Genomic DNA, 22497 nt, shown 5'->3' with positions numbered 1-22497 from the left:
GCAAAGACTTCTTGGCTGAGAAGCTTCCTCGATATCCCTCAATTCCTTCCACGTTGCTGCAAAGGGGTTAAACGAAAAGCCCAGCGTGCTCGTGCCTATGGGAGAGGACAGGCGAGCCCGGGAGTGGGGCCAGCACCCAGAGAGGAGCAATAACAAGGCTCTGCCTGGGCTGACTTGGGTGCACACGGGAGCAGGGTCACCACAGGCACCTCACCTACAGGGGGGTCCCGGGCCAGGCCCTAACGCTGCCCTTGGGAAAAACAACAACAACAACAACAACAACAACAACAACAACAACAACAACAACAACAACAACAACAACAACAACAACAACAACAACAACAACAACAACAACAACAACTGGTAGTCCTCTAGGGTGCACCTGAAAAACAGGGATGCTCTCAGTAAGAGATTACATAAATGAAACTTGGCTACTGCATGGATCTGCTCACTCTGCATCTGCCAAATCACTTGGCCTACTGCATTACCCTGAAAAATAGCTCATCTGCCCAAAAGCTTGTCTCTCTCCCAGCTACATCAGATGATTTAATAAAATGTTACCTTTGCCCACAAGTCTTGTCCCTCCAAGGAACATTGTAAATGTGCTTGGCCTATATAAATTACATTTACCCTGATGCTCACAGGAAGATCTTTACCTGGGCCCTAGGTCCTGCAGAGACTGAAATCATCTATTTGGTTTCACTGGCCTCAAAAGCTGAACTCCTGTGAGTTCAGATCCCCCATTTGCTGCACGCTTTGTGTTTTTATAGTCCTTTTTTTGGCACCGGGATCCTTAGGATGACCGGCAGAGTCCCGGTGTACTGCTCACCGATCTCACACCACAACGTACATACGGAGCTCCTGACCGACGAGGCATATGTTTAGATTCGCCTCCTGAAACAGTTGGCTAGATAAAGCGCTTAAAGGTGAGCTAATCAGATCCCACGGGTGCTAACAGGCCGAGGGCAGCACCATCAGCTTCCAAAAATGTTTGCCGCTTGCTGGCTCGCAAGCTGTTTACCCACTGGTGGCTGCTGCTGCGGCTGCCCATTACTTGCTGCCACGTTTACTCAGTGACCGCTCTCACCTGCGACCACAAAACCTGCAGCCGAGGGACAAGTCTTGATGTCGAATACCACAACCCCCAGGACTACAGCCAGTCTCTCCTGCAGCTCTGCTAAACTGCCTCCAGCAGTTATCCACGTCAAAGACCAACATTTGGGGTTCCAACTCAGAGGGACGCCTCTACGTCAACAACCTGTAGCTCGTTCCTCTTTGGCAAGTGGCTGGTAGCAACTGGAGATGTCAGTGAATGTGTACAGACAGAGCTAAAACTCACAAAATTGGAGAACGGGCTTTTCAAAATAGGTTAAATAACTGCAATCTCCAAAACATCTCATATGCACATTTGGGGGGGGGGGGGGGCACCAGTTGTATATACAATCCTGAAATTTGAAATTTAAATATATCCAGCTGTACTGTATTCATTAGGTATCGAATCCCCTACGCCCAGAGTCGTTCATATATAACAACAAATTTTTCATTCAAGTATAATGCATCTAGCTCCCTACCTCTTCCCTTCAAGGAGAAAGTACACTTTCAACGATTCGTATTTGTGCTCCACGGCAGATTGCACCCATCGGAAGCTGAGCACAGGGGTGCACAGGGAGCACAAAAATCTCACTCCTGCAACAGATTTACAGCTCCTTCCCAAGAACATGAGTAATGACTTCTGGCTGAGTAACTTGAAACAAAATCTGCTAAAACTGGGAAAAACTAATCTAGAGGTGGATTTCACAGTCCAGGGAGCCTGCTGTTCAACCTATCAAGGCCAATCCAAGCTTTAGGGTTTTTTATTATTATTATTATTATTACGCTCTATCCCTTTTTGCTGAGGTGATAATTTTTAAAATATGAAATGGTATAAATCAAAAAGTTGGACTGAGAGCTTGCCAGGCTTCTTCCAAAAACCCATGTGCATTTACAATCCCCAGGATGGCTTTACAAATTTTATATGGATTCCAGACAACTGTACATTTATAAGTTTACTGTTGGTCTCAAAATTCAGAAGATCCCAAAGTATTTTACAGGAGGCTACGGCCCTCTGCAGAGAGGTGCTGGTGCCCTGTGGCTCCCTCCCCTCTGCCTCAATAGTTGCAGTCTCTCGTACTACTAGATGGGAGACTCGGTTGTGGGGCTTCGGCTTGCAGTGAGACTATGTACTATATGGAATTAAATCTGTAGGGAAGGATCACTCGATACAGAAATCAAAAGAAACTTCTTTGTGCAAACTCTGCTCTCAGGGAACAGGAAGAAATGGATGCCAATGAACGTATAGGAATTTAGGACATTTAGGAACAGAATTAGTATTTTGCTTTCCATCAGATACCTCAAACTCTTAACTATATCAACAGATTTTTGCTATATTTTCACAGGCTCGGCTTTTGTTTTTTAATTGCAACAGCCAGACAAATCCTTCTTTGAGGCTGTATCCTACTCAGTGAACAACCTTACATCTGCATTCATCTCAGGTCATCAGACATCACCCAGAATATCCAACAGGCTCTGCCACCTGCCCAGCCCTATCCACCCGCTACGTGTCCCCACGTCCCTGTGGCCGCGGGGCTTCCTCAGCCTGGGTAACCACCACGTGAAGTGCTCAGGCCGTCCCTTCTCGCGCTCCTCCTGCTGCCCAGGGCACCGGTCGCTGCAAGTGCTCAGACTTTATTCTTTACATGCCCCAAATAGCTACATTTTTTTCTAGATAACTTTGGAAGAGAAGTGCCACTGCAACTTTGGACAAATTTTAGCGTTTACTGCAGTTTCATTCTGGTGGATATCTGGTATTATCTTGAGGCATTTGCTTGCAAGGGCATTAAGCATACCTAGCTCTGAGCTGTAACACACTTCAACAAGACAGAAGTAAGGCTTGAGATACAAACTCGGAAAAAATGTATCAGTCTGACTGTGCCAGTTCATGACACTGTTTCCTTCAGGATATCCTCACTGACTTGCATTTCCTTGCCAAAGTAGGTAAGGGTTTGGCAAAACTTCCCAAAGTTTGGGAGTTTATGGATTCTCATTAAACTTGCTTCTTTTTCATAACAGACAATTAAGACTATTAAGCCTCATTTTATTTACTTTACATCCTAAATACCCCAGAGTGATCACACACGTTTATGCAGCTTAGGTAACCCATAAAACACAAGATTAACTTACCTTAGTGCACCTGGGCTGCCAAATCTCACTGGGCACTTTGCACTCTCCATACAGTGTGGTTCTCCTGGAAATGTGCCCCCCAGCTTATTGCTCAAAAGGTAATAAGAGAGCACAGAAGCGGCTATAGCAGATGCACACCAGGATCCACCTAGCCAAGCAGTAGTATCCAACAGCGGCCACGAGTGGAAGCTCAGGGAAGAATTAGGAAAGCAACAACCATATTTAGATACACCTTCCCGGCCCCTGGCCTCTTTCAGCTCGGAGGACTTCCCAAGCTGGTTGCGGTATCAGCGGCACCAATAGATGAGCCCAGTCTAGCAGCACGTGCTGTTTGTATTCTAAATCAAAATAAACTCTGTGGAAAATAAACGCTGTAGAAATCACTTTGTTCTACCTGCCAAGCTTTGTGTGGTCTTTCTGAAAAAGAGCCCGTGGCAGTTTGAGAAAGCTTTCTAGGGTCACATTTGCCATAAAATATAGTTCAGAAGTTATTAGAGATGAGGCAAATGCTGGAATATTGAAGGGTGTTTTATGAAATTTCATAAAGAAAGTGTAAGTGAATACATTCAGCACTGGTCCCAACACATTATATGCATTTTTACGGTTTTGCCCAGGAACAGTGAATTCTGTACTTTCTGCAAACATGCAGCCTTTTGAGGGAAAACGGAGCAGAGAGGCAGGGTGCTGGCGCAGGCGAGCACTCCCGGCGGTTATTTTCTGCACTTGACAGCTCCGGCCGAGTCCTGGCATGTCTGGCTGGTCACCAACCATGACTCACTGCTTTGTTTCTGGTGTCAAGAAACAGATTTTCAAGTCTCAAACTGTCCTGGCAGCCGTTCCCAAAGGGGAAAGAAGTTTTGCCTCTGTTAGCCTGCAGAGTCAGAAACTTCTGCTGCCCTCAGGGAGGGCGCGCTCAGTGTTCACTGGGGAAATCTGCACCTGCACTGGCCTGAGAGGTATCCGCAGACATCCGGGGGATTACGGAGGCAATCGACTCATCATTAAGTGTTACCGCATGGTTAATCTAGCTTAACAGTCTTCATTTTGGGTCCAACTTTCACACGTATGCAGGCCCCCCCACGCAGCCCATTGCAGGATTGTCTTTTCCAGTCTCTTTTCCAGGCTATAAACCTATATAGCAGCTGCTCCACACCTCGCATACCGGAGACATTTGCCATCAGAGCTGTAAAACACGTAGCAGCGCTGCTTCCTTACACTGTCCCTAGCCTAAGGCAGCAGGAGCCAGACCCACCTCCACAGCGCGCAGAGGGCGAAGCTCCCTCCTCCAGACCTCAAAAGCTGAGATTCAACCCAGCTACAAGAGTAGCTGCTTGCCAAGTTTTATCTTGGAAAACAAGGAAAATATTTATGACCGTTGGGAACTTGGGGGGAGACAACTTTTCAATGCGTGATACTGAAATAACCTTAAGCGCTGAGCCAGTATTTCTTTAACTGCTGTGATCTAAAAGGAAAACACAGTGTCATACACACCAGCCTCCAAAAGTCTGCTCTGTAACACTACCAGGAGGCTGATTCAAGCTGACCAAGTATATCACAATTATCTAAGGTCAATAATCTTGGCCTCCAAAAGTAAGGTGAACGTTATTTCACAAGACCACTGCACATGGAAGCTTTTCTATACAGATTTTTTTCAGTTTAAATAAAAATGTTAGTGAAGGGCGTGGGGAAAAAAATCAACAAAATGCAACATGCAAATGGCCAACTAACTCTTCTGAGGTGGACACTAGATTTTTAAGAGGCAAAACACATGCAAAGCTTTAGAGAGAAAGAGGTAAAGGATGCAACACATGGAAAATAACCACACAGGGCTATTCATATACACAGTTATTTCTTTGTTTTTAAAAATCCTGTTTCCTTGTTTTAAAAATCTCCTCTTTCAGGAGAATATAGACTGATTCCAACAGGGGAAGCATAAAAGGCATTGTAAAACTGCGCTCCTCCTCTACATCCCGGTGCCTCGTGAAACCCGGTTGGGAGCGAATTAAACCCACAATGCCATACTGAACACAGACGTAATCAGATGACTCAACTTCTACACAGCTATTTCAGGAGAGAATAAACCTGTAGTTACTTCTTTACATCTCTCTCCCATAAGCAATTCAGCAGTATATGAGGACTTAAATGCTGCATCAGATGCAAAGTGGAAAGGTAAATATACCAACAGAAAGTTTTGTTTAACCATGAGAGATTGCCAATGGCCCACTGGGTAGAAACTCTAAATATCAATTAAATTATCTCCTGTATCCAGCAAAAGCTGTAACTGTCTGCCGGACGGTGCCATGACAAATAACTATACGGCACAGAGGTCCCCAAATATGCAAGCCAGTGACGGACAGAAGGCAGGCACTGGAGCCCCGCACCACCTTGTCTTTATCTCTTGGCATTTAATGTTTGCTCGTTGGCATGGAGGAAATGTGTCACAAGAAGCCAGCTGGCAACCTCATTTGGACAGGAAAGGATTCCCCCAGCACAGGATCTGAGGCAGACGTACACACTCCCTACTGAGTAACGCTGGTGGTTCAGATCTTGCTAAAATTCATCATGGCACTCCCCGTTACGCACACGCCTACAGAAACACCGTGAGCAAGCTTGCTGTTGCTGGTATGATCAGCATTGCATAAATGTAACCTCTCCCATCAGGCTGATTACCTTCTTTGTTTGTTTGCTGAAACTCCAGGAGACCCAAAATCACTAAGTCAAAATTCCTTTTTTCTCCTAGGCATAGTTTCTGCCTGAAACTTGCATCTCTTCTTTTCACAGGAAAAAAAAGTACACAGACATTTGATGGGATAGCTCAGTAAGTTTTCCTTACTGAAAAAAACTGTGGACCACTCACTTAAAGAAAAAGATGGTCACCCTGGCAAGCAGGAACTCACAACAGTGAATTCCTGGTTATAGCAAAATAATCTTGAGCTAAACCAAACTGTGCACATTTTGATAGTGTCTGGCTAATATAATCATTTCTCCTGCTGAAGCAAAGGTGGAAGAGATTCTCATTAGAAACTCCTCCATAACCACATAAAATTAGACTTCACCTCTCTGAATACTCTTGCACAACACCTCATGCAGAGTTCGGTGCTAGAATTCAGACTCAAGGAGGCCTTTTAACAAATATTAATTGAAAAGGAGAAGGGTACTTTCTGCTCCAGGATAGCTGAAGCTTTGCTTTTAGTTTGTATATGGTCATGTTGTGTGTTAGTATGAGAGTTGCCAGAAAATTACAAATATTGGCAGCAACATAGGGAAACCTGGGCAACAGACCATGCAAACAGACAATAATGCTAATAATGAAGCATGCAAACAAACAGAAAACAATTTCCACTGCAACCAAACTGCATTCATCAGACCTGCTGTAGTATGTTCCTGTGCCAGCCATGAAACGCTGTGGTGTAACTGAATATAAAACCTAAGCTCAATAAAATTCAGAGCCTGGTCAAGATGAGTCAACTATTAATTATGACATTCAAGACTAGCAACTGCTTGTCAACATCAGAATATTCTCCAATGTTGGGAACAGTCTTTAATAACAAATATGAGTGTAATTGTGGAATAAGTTGGTGGGGCAGGAAAAAACCCCCCAGCAATTGGTAGGTATAGAGTAATTCTTTCTAGCTAGCATTTCAAAAATCAGTTTAATTTATGTTTGTAGAAAAGTACAAATATATGTGATCACGGCAGATAATAGAAAAGTCCTCCTTCAGCACCTCTCTCTCAGTAGGCCTACTGTGGGCTAAACACCTAACGCCTTCACGACTCGAGACGACCTCTACCACTCTAGACCTTCGCCCATGCCCTCTGCAGGGCCGTACTTCTGCGAGACTTGCAGGAGGCTCTTCCACGTAGCCTTCAGGTAGCTCAAGGAGTAACGGTGACCATGGGACCAGCAACGCCGAACCCCGCAGCAGGCTCACCGTGCACCTCACCCAGCTCCCGGGCAACACGTCTGAGGAGGCACCAGTGAAACGCACAGGGGGAACCGACTTCACCCAGATCCATCGTGCGGGTACAGCCTGGAAAGAGCTACGTACAAAAAGGTCTTACAGAGTCCCCTCTTCCGCCACCCTAGAGCAACGCACTATCCTGGGCACCCTCCAGGCTGCCACTCTCCCCTCTCAGGAGATTTCCTGAGGTGCAGGTTGCACACACGCGATACGAACTAGGGTGGTCCAACCACTGAATTAGGAAAGGCCTCGAGAGGGAGGTCCAGCTCGTGCAGTTGTCCAGCAGCCAACAGTTCCATTTTCCAGCAAGATTCAAAGATTTACTTTTTGTTTCCTTTTCACAGAACCGTTTGTATATTTTTCAAGCTGTGGACTTGTGCTGAACCTTTCCTTGCTCTGGGTTTCAGCTTTAGCTCTTCTCTCTCACTCACTTTCTCTCTCTCTTATCAGCAGCAAAGAAAGGTACCTCAGCTGAGAAGTGGGTGCCACATGCACTGTTGCAGCAAGCAGCTGAGTTATTTCTCCAAAGAAGAAAGGGCTAACTTGCAAGTCGACCAAAGGCACTGCAGTGAAATTTCCTGCCATAAAGCACAAAAAGATGTATCACAAAGAAATAGCACAAAAACTAAGCAGCGGTGGACAGGCTATCTGACAGAAGAAGATCTAGCTGACCCAACACAGAAAGAGACCATTGGAGTCCTCAGCCAGTAAAGGGTGACTGATCATGTAACTCTATTTTTGGCTTTAACACCCACCAGCTATGAAGCCTACTCCAGATTCGCGAGTGCTTTTTCATACAAAAACGAATGCTGATTACAGCTCTTTGCTTTTTACCTACATGTGGAGGTCCAAGCCACGCATACCACTCATCTTATTTCCATATATGACAACTTCACAGCACAAAGTTCTCTCTCCTTTTTCAAACAAACTGCAATTACTGCCTTAATAACTCTCCAGCTTGACACTTAGTTTAAAATAAGCACTAAAAGTGGCTATTTTTAGAGAACAATCTGGTATTGATATAAACCCTCTCATGTTTCCAATTAATCACACAAGAATATTCTTGGCCAAGAAAGAAATTCCTCTGTAAACAGCCTCATAAGAATTAAAACACAAAACAAGGAGCTGACTAAATAGAAACTAGTAAAGACTCAAGCATTTATACTCCTCATGCTTGTTACCAAACTTCAGCTAACCTGGTACACAAAGCAATAGCTTAGACTATATAAAACATTACAAGAAGTAATCCCGCTTGAAATTCTAAAACAGTTTCAAATGGCTTAATAGCTGCTTTGCCTCTGTAAACACTGTGATTATAGGTAAGTGCTATGTAAGCAAGCTGATAGCAGGCACTATGAAGCTAACTATACAAATGCAGATGCAAAGCAAACCAGTATATTGATACGGATTTGTAAGCACACTTTGTTCCTCACACTGACAGATTTTCTCATTACATGTGCCTTAGACTTTATCACACCTCCAATGCATATCTCTAGGGGAGGGAAGTAAATCCTGTTTACTTAAGTGTCTTTATTTTTTTGATATATTAGGTACACTTCAAAAATCCGGGTACCGTGATGCTCATATTTGCAGTTTTCATCAGTGTATATATAGGCACTTTAAAACTCAAGCCAGCCTTTACCTCCCCTTATGAGCACTTAGGGAGTTAAACCACCAAAAATGAGCTTAGACTTAGGGAAACTGTAACCATTGATCCTCTGATTGCCAGAACTGGCTATCACCTGAGTACTTAGATATGATTTTCTTGGGATGAGATGGATCAATCTTAACTTATCGGGCAGTAAGACTGTCAAGCGTGACCTGACACATGGAAATGTGCCTTTGAGTCTCCGATATTCCCATTTTGGCTGCTCTCCAGAGCTTCCACATTTTTGTGACTGTCTGGCACAAGGCTGCACATGTTTAAGCCAGGGAATACATTTCTCTGTATGTTAGGCACCTAGTACACGAGAAGAGGAGAGGAGAAGGGACTTGCTAAGAGCAGACAATAGTAATAAATACAGATGATGAATGGCAGGTTAATTTGGGGTTACGCGGCCCTAGAGAATTAAGGCCTCCGTTTCCAGAACAGATGCAAGGCAGACAGCGCAGAAGCGCTACATCTGCTTCATCACTCGCCGGAGCCTGCTTTGATGAGCTGAAAGCAATCCAGAGCCCATATCCATTCATCCGTCCACCTCCCTGCTGACTCTGCTAGACAAAGATGCCAATTACTATGAAAATATAATCGTGACTCTGTCATATGGCCTAAAATGAACTCGACTCACTTTGGCTAAGCAGCTCCGAGATGGTGCTCTCACTTAAGGAGGTTCATTTGCAGAGTGACTTGCCAAGAGTGATTAGACAGAGCAGGACTATTTCGCTGAAGCTTCCCCAGCATAAGAGCCACGTGTAAAACAGCACACACCAAAGACATATGTCTACACACCCAAAAGCCTAGATTACCAGTTTACTAGAAAAGTAGGAAATGATGAAGAACAAACCCTTCTGCAAAATGCATCAGAGAGTGCACCATGCCTTAACTGATCTGTTTCTCCCTGAAATGTTGCAGTCATAAGCACCAGACAGCTTTAACTACATGATAATAAACCTCCCTATAATGCATTGAGCCAGAAAAATACCACTATGGAACAAGTTTTCCAACTCCTGTTAACAGCAATTGAGAGATCCTTTACCTAACAGGGGACCTGCAAAAAAACTCCCATTTCCTTTCTCAAATGAAGGTGCAGAGCGCTCATACACTTATACACTTACATGAATGCAGGCACATACACATACGTGTCACTATTCTGTTTATTTTTTACCTTAAAAAACACCAGAAATTCTCACGCTCTCTGCTGTGAGCAGAAAACTCTGAAAGATCACTGGAATGGGGTTTTTCTTTGCTTTCAGTAAAAAAGGTGAAGATATTGAGAGTTTAACAAAAACAAAAAAAACCCACAATGCTTCCAGGTAGGTGAAACGTAGATATGTGCTAGAAGTATTCCAAGTGCTTCAAATAAAGACTAGAAGCCCTCTTTCCTTTTCCTCACCTTCTCATTGCTCGTAACGCAACGTAGCCTCAACAGCAAGGGTTCCAGTGGGTTCTCCAGCAAGAGAAGCCAAGATTTAGTATTTCTAAACTGCTCCCAGCTAAGGCGCCTTTACACAACAAAGAGACAAGAGAGACAAATTCTATTTTTTCCCCCTTTTGAAAACAGTTTGTAACGTATGCTTTTGGGGCACATCCGCTGTCCACCGCAGCACCCAGGCAGCGAGAGAGCAGCAACGCCGCAGGGCAGCTCTGCTTCCGCACCACCCACACCTTGGCCGCAGCGCGTGTTGCCTTCCCTATAACGAAGCAACAATGGCTCAAAGAATATAGTCTTGCAAGTATAATAAATGTAATATCAGTAATAAAAAACATAATACTACTCACTGTTGCCTCAGAAAGATTTTTAAATACAGAACACAAGACTTAGTCCATTAGTTCTATCCACCCTTACAAGAGGGGACGTGCCCCTCTCCTTGGGGGAAAATAAAGTAGATTTTCCCCCTGTCTTTTCCTGTTATACTTTACTCCATTCAGATTTTCTAGATGAAGCCCTTAACACCATATTGACATATTGCTTTATGCAGCGTGTATACAAACTTAAGCAAACCAACAGACTTCCGAAGCACAGAAAACATACCAGAGGCAGCTCGAAAGATCCAAGTGTTAGCCAAAATCTTCTGGCTGAGATGCTGTCATACCCAGTTACTACAATAAAGCTGTGCCATCCAAGTTCTGCCAGCATCCGAAACAGGAAATAGAGAGTCAGGGAAAAGTCAGAGTGTTATTTATAACTCCACAGGAGAGTCAGCATTATTGATTTCCAAAGAAAATACCCCACAAACCAAATTACCATCTCTGTGCAAAAGCGTAAGGAAAGGAAAAATTAAAGTAGAACTCATGGGGTTTTTTTGCTCAGAAAGGCTCAGCCACATTCTCCCTCCTAAGGGCAGGACTACTGACTCCTGGGAGGGTTAGTGGTATGGACCAATACCCACATGGACATTAAAAAAAAAGAAGAAAAAACTATTGCCCACCCAGCCTTTCCATGCTCTTTCCCAGACATATTTTTGGCCCACCTCGTGCAATGAGGGAGCTGCTTTCCTCCTTTTACACCCCCTGAACTTACGGCTCCCTTCTACCCTGCTAAGGATAGTAATTTAATAATGCTTCTAGCCTAAAGTTACATGGGAAACACTGCGTGAAAGCCATAGGCAAAGAGCTACAGAAGTGGCTGCCCTTCTGCTCCAAGGGGAGCGTAGCGCTGTTTGAAACCCAGCTACAAAACACCGCAAATAGCTAGCACTCCTGTAAACACCTCTTCCCTACTAGCATGCAGACAGAGCCCCTCTGGGCTTTCAGCCCGGATTAACTAGCATGGCTGGGAGTACGGGTTTGAAGCCAGGCCTGCTTCCCTTGAGCTGCAGCCTTCCTATGCCAGCTAAGGGTGCGAGCTGCATCACCAAATTTCTGCTGTCATCTCATGGCTTCCTGCAGTTTTCAACCTATGCCCAGAACTGATGACTTTTTCTGCAATGTACTGGAAAAGACTTAGAGTACCTCAGTTTACCACAGCACAAAAAGCTTGCAGCATGCTCCCAAAGGGCCTTGCAGCATTCGCAGGTCTTGAAGTACCCGTGAGGACTAACTCAGAAGTGCCTTTGCCTTACAGATACTCAAGTGGAGGCGAGGCTGGCCCGCGTTCCCGCAGCCGGGCGCCAACCTCAGCATCCAACTCTGAAGTGAAGAGAGAGCCGTAAAATCCCAAAGATTAAAGAGATGTTTGTATGCTCCCCACATATCACAGTTCCTCACTCCAGGCAGAGTACTGATCTGATGTGCTGAAACCAACCCTCTTTAACGGGCTTCTCAAGCCAGGTTCAGGATTGCTACTGAAAGGGAAAAAGCCGTGCTCCAGGCTAGAAGAAAGATGTTCCTGTGAAAGGAGACGTGTTTTCATTGCAAGATCTACAAATGAATCAGGGAATCATCGGGCAATTTACTTCACCTGTCTCTACATCAGCAGAGGATTTCTCCTTACAGATCTTTGTGTCATACTTGAAGCTTTATTGCATAAAAGCGTCAACACAGTTAATCTAAAATTTGTTCTTAGACACAGTGCGTTAAAACACCATCCATAATGTGATGATCGGACAACAGGCAAATCTTCTGCCTGCTCACCGAGCAGACAGAAGGGCTGTCTGTGAGGGAAGCAGCTAACGTTGAATGTCTCCCTGCTCCCAGCCATGGCTTTTTACTGCAGGTGGACCTGCTCCAAAGCTGAAGGCAACAGCGTTCCCCGAGGCACCATCATCGCAGAGGAGTCTGCTTCGCTCTTTGTTCAAGGTGGGGGGGCACTGGGCAAGGCCCACCCCACAGATGCTTGATCAGTTGTTACGATGTAATGCCAAAGAGAGACAATTTGAGAAAACTGTACAATTCTGAAAGGGAATGTGGAGAATGACTTCCTTTAATAACTGTGCATCTCACTATGGTTTTGTGTACAACAGCTGTAATCTGCTCCTTTCATTCCTGTAGCTCTTTCCACATTTTTTAATACGAAATACAGTTTATGGCCCGGCAGGTTTAAGGAAACTCGTAAAGTCACAACAGAGCCTCTTAAAGTATTTTAACGATTCACTAATTGAGAACTGTGGAGTCTGTGTTTCCTAGAAGACTTTGGCTGATATTTCAAATGGAAATCTAATTACTATGATTCATGGATATTTTCCTACTAAGACTTGCAAGGCTTTCAGTACTGAGCAAAGTGTTAGTAACATGCAGTTCACACTTTATCTGAGAATACATCTATTTAAAACAATGTTCGAAGTGCACCAACACAATTATTCTACCTACCACAGTTCTCTAACATATGGATCTCAAGCCGTGTTTGCCAAAAGAAAGTGTGCTGCAGCAACAGCTGCATACTGTAGAAGAAGGGATCTGTTAATCAAAGAACATCTTTAAAATGGCAGACAGGTATATATTGTTCTGTAAAAAATTGTAGGAATCTTTGGGTTGATTATAATAGGAACAAATTCTGTCATAACCAGACTTAAAACTTTGGCTGCATGGAACCACAGGGAAGGACAAAGAAAAAGACATTTAGTCTTCTAAATGGGAGTAATAAAATACATTCAAATGAGGCTTTTAAGCAATCAAAGCGAGTGGTATGAAGCTACAAGGAAAACTACACTGACCTTTTATCTGACCTCCTGTTGCATTTCTTTTACAAAGGAATATTAAGACAGTAAAAACTAAAAGATTAAAGGAAAATATCTGTTTTTTCTCAGCATATTTTCTTTAGATGTAACAGTACAAGGCTTGACACCGAGTTCAATCAGTTAGCAAATCATAGTGTTGTCTGCACTGATCTAACACTCTGGCTGGAGATGAAAAATCTCAGAAGGTAATAAAATGAGAAAGCTACCAAAAAAGGCAGGAGGACAAGACAACTAATTGTAACTACTTTTAGCTTTTTTTTTTTTTTTTTAATAAGCTCTCAAAGATTTCAGGCTCATTTAGTTACACCTGTGAACAGAGTTTGTACCTTATGCAAGGTGAACAAATAAGTCATTTTTAACAGTAAAAGTGTTTGTGAAACGCCTATGGTGACCCTTCAGCACAAGTGCAAACTCATTTTTTCTTGCGACAGATCTAGGCCAATATTCACTCCAGAATTTATACAGGGAATTGACTTCCCCTTCTCTCCAAAAAAAGGGGAAGAGGCAAATGATTGGCTCTCCCCTTCTATTCCAAGATGAGTATCTGCGTAGCGTAACAAGCTAAATGACCACAGAGGACTTCACACTGCCTGTCAGCAGTTTTACTGACTCTGATTTCCTGTATATAAAGATTCGCACCTTGCATCCTGAAATTGCTAAACAAAGTCTAGAGTTTCATTCATTCACCTCTTCCATTTTTTCAGAAAAATTTAAGAATATTTCTAGCCGTTTTCAGTTTTGCCTTTTTGTAGACACGTTGCAGCAAACTTCAGTAACAAGTCCACCATCCATCCTGTCTATGACAAAAAGCTGAAAACATACCATTTAATTTCCTACCAATGGGGAACAAAACAGCACAAAGGTAGAGCAACTTCCTCGCGCTGGGCCCTACCCACCTCCAGGAGGGCCAGCGGCAGCAGCTGTGTCCAGGCAGGGAGCCCTACCTCGGCCTCCCACACTCGACTGAGGCAAGTCCTGGCCCCGGGAACCTTTCGTGCAAACTACGCGCCCCGTCGCTTTACCCACCTGTGCAAGCCCGCAGAGCGGTGACGCCAGGCTCTCCGGGCAGGCTGTGCCGCCGATATGCGCAGTTGCATTTGCATGAGCTGAAGTCGCAGCACCGGCTGCTGCAAGGACGCACCCCTGGTTTTCTGTGTTGAATACGAACACTTTTGTAAACTTGCAGCATTTTGGCAGGCGAAGCTGCAGCGCAGTTTTCAGGCAGCGTGGCCTTACAGTGCCGCACCGCTGACAGAGAATCGCACAAGTTGCTCCATCCTAGCAGCGAGCAGGAAACCTTGCCGGCTGGAGGGAATCAGCTTTTCTTTGGGGTTATGGGCAAAATGTTTACTTGGCTGAGGTGCTTTGGCCTCCCTCACCTCTCCCCAACATCCTTTCTTCCTCCTACAGTTTTCTCATATAGCTTTAAAGAATCAGTGCATGTATCCTGCTATCGCCCCGTTCAATATTACCTGTGACAACTGTCTCAGCTGTTGCCCCAAATCAATTTCTAGTGGTAAATTAGCTATTTTCAGTTGATTTCAACCTAAATAAAGTCCAGCCCATTGTCAAGAGCAGCAGGTATATTCAGTAAACGCGAGTGTTGTAACAGCTGTCCTCCCTCTCTTGTCGCCAACCTCTATGGCTCAGTGTAAAATACACTAAAATAGATTGCTAATTCCCCAAGCACTGAATCACTAACAGCTGTAAGCAAAAATACGCATCTGAGAACATTACTATCTCGTGGAGCGGAAGGAATGCTTTGAAAGTCATCTCTCATCCAGTGATGCACTGATAACAATTTGGGATTTGTTTGTTCTCCTACTGCAGATGCAAAGCCAAGACTTTGCAAAACTCTCACCCACAGCCAGCTGCTGATGAAGCTCTCCATGAACATAAAGTACATGTGGCCCCCTCGGTCCCCTTTCTGCACAAGGTCTGCCTCTGAAATGAGCTAAAAGCATGCTAATAACCATAATTCAGACGAGGCTCAGGGAAAGTCCTATTGCTCAGGAGCCCAGAGCGGGAGGTTACACCTGGGCAAGCAAAGCGTCAGGTTGCCTCATACCGGGAGAGGCTGGAACGAATTCAAATGGCACCACGAACACATGGTACCAAGTTGCCATCGACAGATTGCACAAGAAAACAGCAAAAGAAACAAGCTGAACAGCCGAAGTTGAGCGCACAGAAATAACACCACCAGCGAAGGAAGGAATAAGAAGAGCATGAAAGCCTGACTGCACCCCCGAGAGAGTAAGCCTTTGGTTTTTTCTTTCTCTGGGGAGACTAGGAAGAGAGGTCTGTCACTCCAGATGCAATTATTTTGTCCATGGACAGAGATGTTCAGGCTGACAAGACCCAAACCACTGTGCTCCCCGGCAGAGCGAATTTACCAGCCGAAGATGTCGCCGGGGAGCTAGCACATGCCACGCTAGCCTGGCTCTGCCGCATCTAGATACCAGCTGGCACAAGTCTCCCCAAATTACACTCTCCTTTCCTCCCAATTTCACGTTTATCACAATCACAGCAAGGCCACTTGTCTGATCTTAGAGTTGTATAAAGCCAGTGATGTTGCATCCTTTTCATAGACGCATTTTAAAACTATATACTTTCCTAGGTACAGGAGAGTACTGCGGACAGATGTACAGAAAACTAACACAACTGACTGGTCACTAGTGATTACCAGTTTAGTTACTCTGCATTTACACCCAAATGATGTGGTGCTCAAGACGGGAGAGTTTAGGTCAAAAGAGGTCAGCTTTAAATCATAGGACCCAGCTGTAAATACAAGCGGTTTAAGTGGTATGCAGGCAGAGTTTAGATTAGAGATTCCTCATGCTTCTGCTCTTGTGCCTGACTTATCTGCAGGTCGTTGATGGCTGGTCTGCTTCTTGAAGTTATTTTTCATCTTAAAATCATTTTCAAGTGTAACTATATGATACACACGTCCCAAAAGACAAACTTCAGTTTCCTGACACTGTGTTAGTGATGTTGCTTGGTTATCATAAACTTACCTGATTGACTCCCATTTAGAATATACCAAAGAAACTGAGTCTTAGATTGCTGTAACAAAAAATCAGGCATGTTTTAAGAAGCAAAATTCTTCTTAAGGATTTTAAGGATCCTTAAATTGGTGGAGTACATCACAATTCATCACATCACTATTCTGAATGCAGTCTATTTCTTTTCAAGGATATGTCTTCTCTTCTTTGGAATATTGCAGAAAGAAAACATTAGTCTAAAGCTCTGAAATGCCTGCTACTAAAAATGTATCCTTGGAGATATGACTCAAAGTAACATACATTGCTGGAATTTTAGAAGCAAAGCAGCACAAAAAACAAAACACACACTTAAAGCTGTCACTGAACATATGACAGCCAGATGCACAAGGCTATAGCAACCACCAGTCACAGCTTCGGCCGTTCAGTTCACATGGCTCATTACAGAAGATGGACATTGAAAGCTGTCTGACAGCTCTCCACAGAAGAGCAAAGGCGATAAGGACAGGACTGTACAAGTGCTGGTAACACCAGAATAGCCCCAAGCCCACAACCAGCTGTGCACAGGCACATTTAGCAAAGATCACCGGCTTTTCAGAGCATGTTGCTAGAATAAACGGTCTCTTTTCCCTGTAGCTTGCAGGGGTAACAGACAGATTTCTTAGCTAATGCTTAAATCCAGTTGAACACATTAAACTCCATTAGCGCAAATTTGAGCTGACAGCCCAAATGCCCATTATTCCCAGCAATATTAAAAGGTCTCCATTATACCAAAGAGAGACCGAGAACAAACCATACCCAAGACACCAGCACATAAAATGCTGTACAGCTATTCTTGGCAGAATTGTAAACAAATCGTCCAGAGCCATAAAAAAGATGTGCCATAGTTATTGTGTCTAATGAAAATAATTTATAAGACTGCTATGAGCAGGATGTTCTTACAGCTTGGTTACCGCTGGCCCTGTGCTGGGAGGAAAGCAAGAAAGGCCGAAATCCAACCTCCAGCATGGCTGCGACCGACCGGAGACAGCCCATTTCATTCAGACAGTCCCTCACTTCCATTTCTGGTGGGTCTATATGGCTTTATTTAGTACTCTACTCGGGATTTCTGCCTACTACATACAGCATCTTCCTTTACGTTCTAGCAACGCAGCCTCATCCTTTAGAGTGGGATATGGCAGGTTTGTCATAGGGAGTGAAGAAAGAAAGCAATCTTTTGCTGAATAGAGTACATCATTACATTTACGAAGCATGGGTGTTTTCTGAAATAAACGCCTGATCTGGTTAAACAAAATCTCAGGAGTATCTCATAAAAGCCTATCATACAAAGTTTGACACTCTGTAGTACAGTTAAGTCTTTCACCAGTAACACATCACGTATTATGCTGACAAAACAGTAAATTCCTATAGAAACTGACCACTATGGATCCACAAAGCTTTGTGCCCCAAGGTAACTGCACGTAACTCGTGCTAAATTTACCTGCAGGTGTTACTGGCAAGCAACCCTGAATCAGAGCTCCTCGACTCTCTTTAGATACCACTGCAGTGCTGAACGTAGGTCTGCTTTCTAAGTTTCTCACCAATTAATTGAGACCAAGGAGTTTGATCTTTGCCTTATATTCCATACCTGGATTTTTTTTTAAATGTAATTTCCCTATTCAGAGGCATTGTGAAGGCAAGAATATTCACGCTAAAATGGGAGCATGCCTCCACCCCGAAACCTACCACACACCACCAGCATCTTGGTTCACGTGTACTACCAAATCATTTAAAGCTGGCACAGCTCATTACAGCTCCGCTGTACACATACGACATCATCTGTTGCTCATCAGAGTTCAGACGCAGGGTTACATAATGCAGCCCTTTTCCTGAGCAACGACCGTACTGTGTTTCTTGTGTAGTTGGTAACCTACAAACAGCCACCGCACCAAACACGTCGAGTTTGCCCTGGATTTCGCCATCCTTTGCGCAGCCTGTACTGAAAACAGCACCCGGGCTTGGGCTCAGCCCCTCAGCTGGGCGCTTCTCAGCCTCGGTGAAGCTCACCAGAGGTTTATATCCTGAACCAAGCCTAATTTTCACACTGGTGTGTGCTTGGTGACGGTCTGCTAAAACCAGTATCACTCTGAATCGCAGCCACTGAGTTAGCAGACGACTGACTCAAAAAGCTAATAGTTAAAAAAGGCACCTTGCTGTTTATACTTATGGGTCCCCTTCCTGAATTCAGACCTGTATAGCAGAGCAGGAAGCAGAAGTTTATGGGAATACAGCTCCGCCAGACACATACTATGGTACAGCAGACACATTAGAGCCCAATTTGCGAGTCGTGTCTAAAGCAGAACTTCTACCCATTTTAGTATTATTTCCTCCCGCGCTTAGACTAAAACGGGCTCTGCAATGTCACTCAACGATACACATCAAAAGTTAAGGTAAAAAAACCAAGTCTTCCAACTATAAAAATGATAAAATTAAACACAGGAAAAAAACTTTTATCCCAGAACTACCAGAATACTAGGGAGAAGCCAAAGACACATTAAAAAAAAATCAGTTGAACCCTGGAAACCTACTGGTTTAAGCGGGAATGCACAGCTGTAAACAAAAGCAAAATTTAGCCTTATATCTCCTATCTGTGTCTGGCCCTGCAGAAGATCCTGGCTCCCTTGGCAACTGGGCAAAAAGCTTTCAAGTATGGAGTGGAAATTTCTGGGCAGGATTTTAGCTATATTTACAGCATCTCAACAGTTTGGCACAAGACCACGCTAGTGAGAGATTTATGAGATGAAGAACTAACACTGCAAGTCACATAGTCCCTTTAGGAGATTTTACTGCATATAACCCTATATTCCAAATTTTATTTTAAAATAGTAGTAAAACACTTTGAATTAATGCAAGAAGTGGAACAATTCAAAGCTAAACCGCCACTCCCATCCTTAACTTCCTCTGCTGGTTGGTAAATCACCACATGTACTGACGCTGATCAGAGACCTGCAAATACCAGGGCCTCGCACTACCGAACAGGACAGCATTATATTAAATAAGACAGTAAAAGGGCATTTGAGGAAGACCCGTTTTGCACACCTGCCTCCTAGATTGGGATGAACCATTTTGAACTATATTTAGTTACAATCCTGCACTGCATTTGAATGGGTGCATTTCCAGAGAGGCTAATACTTGGCATGCCAGATGTCAGCATGGAATGACATATTATGATTAAATTACAGACTGAAGGAAGAAGGGTTCATAGTGGGAACGCTGACAGAACTGTATCTATTAGGAGTGTTGGTATACCGCATATGCTGCCAGAGCGTAACAGTGCAGTTATATATATCTCTGGAAAAACAAGATCTACAACGACAGAAGCTTCGCTGGTGTATTAGCCACCAGTATGGTTACAGTCATGCAACAAAAACGAGCTGCAACAACCTAACTAGCGGTCTGTGGGCCAAGAAGTTTAGGCTGCTGCTGATCTAAATCAGTGGTCTGACTTTCCTGTTTCTTGAAACACCGTGACATGGATGCGCACAACATCGCGCACAACCCTACCTGCAGGGATCCCTCCCAGCCTCTCACAGCGACTTGGAGCTGAATCACCACCGCTACCGTGTGGCTTCCTACTATTCACAAAAAGGAAGCGCCGCTGCCAAGAGAAGCAACCTCAGGAGGCATGATGATAACAGGCACAGTAGGGAAAGCAGAGACAGTCACCAAATTCCGACTACTATCTCCAAATATACAGCAGAGTCTGCTTCTCTTTGAATAAACAAAGGGAAGAGGAAAAAAATATATTTTAATAGGAAATCATGACATCCTCACAGCTAAGTTAGCACTCTTGGGACATTCTCAAACCCTAACGATTAACCTAAAAATTAATGATTACGGTGGCTTGCTTCAGATTTGTGAGAACTGGGAATAAATCAGAAAAAAAAGCCTCATGAGCTGAGTGAGAAGTGGACTGCCAAAACTAAAGCAGCTAGCTTTGTATGGAGCACTGATGAGGGGTATTTACCTCCCTGCATCTGTGCTCACTTCTTCATTATTCCCAGCTCACGTTTTGGAGTTTTAAAAGTTCCCAGACAGTCCGTCCTCTTTATTGTGCGAGCACAACTTTCACTTTATGAATGACATTCTGGCCAACACATAACCCCAAACAAATCAGTTTACTTCCCAGTTTTGTCCACGTTGTATTTAGCTTCCTCTAGCCTTTAGTTTGGTCCAACTGAGTTGGTCAGCAATGAGAGTCTAAAATCTGACCGAGGGTTGCTGTTGCATGCAAGTGCTGTGTACTGAATGGATTCTGTTCTCCTTTTGAATTGCAGTCGGTGACACACAACTCACTGACACACGAACGTGCATCTTTTTCCTACCGAACTGCAGCCACCAGAGAACGAACAAAAAAAAAAAGAAAAAAGAAAAGGAAGCAAAGCTACTATTAAGACACTGTTCATAACGACTGTGTCTCCCCCGCTCTGAGCAAGCAGCCGCTGACCGGGGAGAACCCAACGTATCGGTGGGAAGAGCAACGCTGCCGGGCACAGGGATTTCCGAGCCGTGCTTCGCCTCGCAAGAGGGCAAGCTGCCCAGCGGCAGGTCCTCGCAGCAGCCCTTCTCCGCGCTCCCCGCCGCGGGCAGGGCGCGGCGGAGGCTCCCGGGGCCGCGGACATCCCCCCGCCGCGCCCGGCGCTCACCTTCGCCGTTCAGCGTCCAGGGCAGGTGCCCGTAGTCCCACTCGTAGCCGCAGGCGCTGTCCTCGAAGGCGCAGGAGCCGCCCGCCAGCCCGGCCGCCCCGGCGAGCCGCAGCGCTGCAAGGACAAAGCGAGCCCCGGTCACCGCCAGCCCCCGGCGGCGGCCCCGCCACCCCCGCGGCAGCGCAGGCCGCGCCGCCGCTTACCGTGCGCGGCGAGCAGCCACAGCCGCAGCATTTTCCGGCGGCGGCGGCGGCGGGAGCGGCGGGAGCGGACGGGCGGGCGCCGCTGCGGCGCGGCGGGAGCGCGGGGGGCGGCGCGGGGGCGCGGCCGCGGCGGCCCCGCTCTGCCCCGCGGCGGGTCGGGCCGGGCCGGGCCGGGCCGGGGGGGAACCGCGCTGCGGCGGGCAGGCGGCTCTGCGGCGGCCCGGCCCCCGGCTCAGGGCAGGGCCGGCTCCCGCGGGCTGCTCGGGGTCTGGGTGTCTCCGGGGACGGCGGCGACCCGCTGCGGCGTTCAGCCACCCTCAGGGCGAGGAGAAGAAGGAAAGAAAAAAAGAAAGAAAAAAGGGAAAAAGGGGAAAAAATAAAAAAGAGAAAAAGGGAAAAAAAGAAAAAAGGAAAAAGAGGAAAAAAGAGAAAAGGAAACAAGGAAAAAGGGGAAAAGGAAAAAGGGGAAAAGGAAAAAGGGGAAAAGGAAAAAGGGAGGAAAAAAGAAAAAAAGGGGAAAAAAGGGTCTTTGTTATGATTAAGTCAAATTTCCACTACTGCAGCTTGTGCCTGCTGCCTCTCCGCCCGCCACTGGCCAGCACGGAGAGGAGCCCGGCCCCTCTCCCCCACGCCCCCACCAGGTATTTATACACGTTGCTAAGACGCCCCGCCTGTGCAGAGCAAGGCGGCTGCGGCCCCGCTGCGGGTCCCGGCTGCGTTTCCTCGGGCCCCCCCGGCCCCTTCCTCCCTCCCGCCCCACCGGGGCCCTGTGGGCGGCACCTGCCCTGCCGCGTAGCCACCGGTTCCCCCAGCTCGGTGCCACCTGCGCGCCCAGCAACAGCACTCTCCGTCCCCTCCTGCGGGCCAGATGCGGCGCCGAGCCCGGGTAGCACGGGCTGGAGCCCCTGCCCTGCCTGCTGAACGCTTTTTCCTTCATCTGGTCTTGCTTCGGCAGTTGCCGCACAAAGGTTTCACGCCGGGATGCTCGGGCATGCCAAGCATGCTTAACTTTTTTAAGCATTTTTTAACTCGGGTTTCACGCCGAGATGCTTAACTGTCGGTGGGATCCCTTGGTCTATCCTGCAGTTAATTCACTTCGACCATGCGCTTGGGTCATCGTCTAAATTAATGAGAAATTGGAACAATGGGCTTC

General features: G+C 45.6%; 1 protein-coding gene across 2 annotated transcripts in view; it reads right to left on the bottom strand.

Annotated features, from left to right (window-relative positions):
* MAMDC2 (MAM domain containing 2) overlaps nt 1-21438 on the bottom strand; it is a 60852-nt gene extending 39414 nt beyond the window's left edge. For both annotated transcript variants that reach the window (XM_064502857.1, XM_064502858.1), the window contains exons 1-2: nt 21345-21438; nt 21142-21255 (exon numbers count right to left, since the gene is read on the bottom strand). In XM_064502857.1, the coding sequence (XP_064358927.1) occupies nt 21142-21255; nt 21345-21375 (145 nt within the window). In that variant the 5' untranslated portion in view covers nt 21376-21438. The remainder of the gene's footprint in view (nt 1-21141; nt 21256-21344) is intronic.
* Between the last annotated feature and the right edge of the window lie 1059 nt (nt 21439-22497).

This window comes from Dromaius novaehollandiae, chromosome Z (assembly GCF_036370855.1).
Source record: "Dromaius novaehollandiae isolate bDroNov1 chromosome Z, bDroNov1.hap1, whole genome shotgun sequence".
Taxonomy (NCBI): domain Eukaryota; kingdom Metazoa; phylum Chordata; class Aves; order Casuariiformes; family Dromaiidae; genus Dromaius; species Dromaius novaehollandiae.
This window is presented reverse-complemented; position numbering and strand designations above follow the sequence as displayed.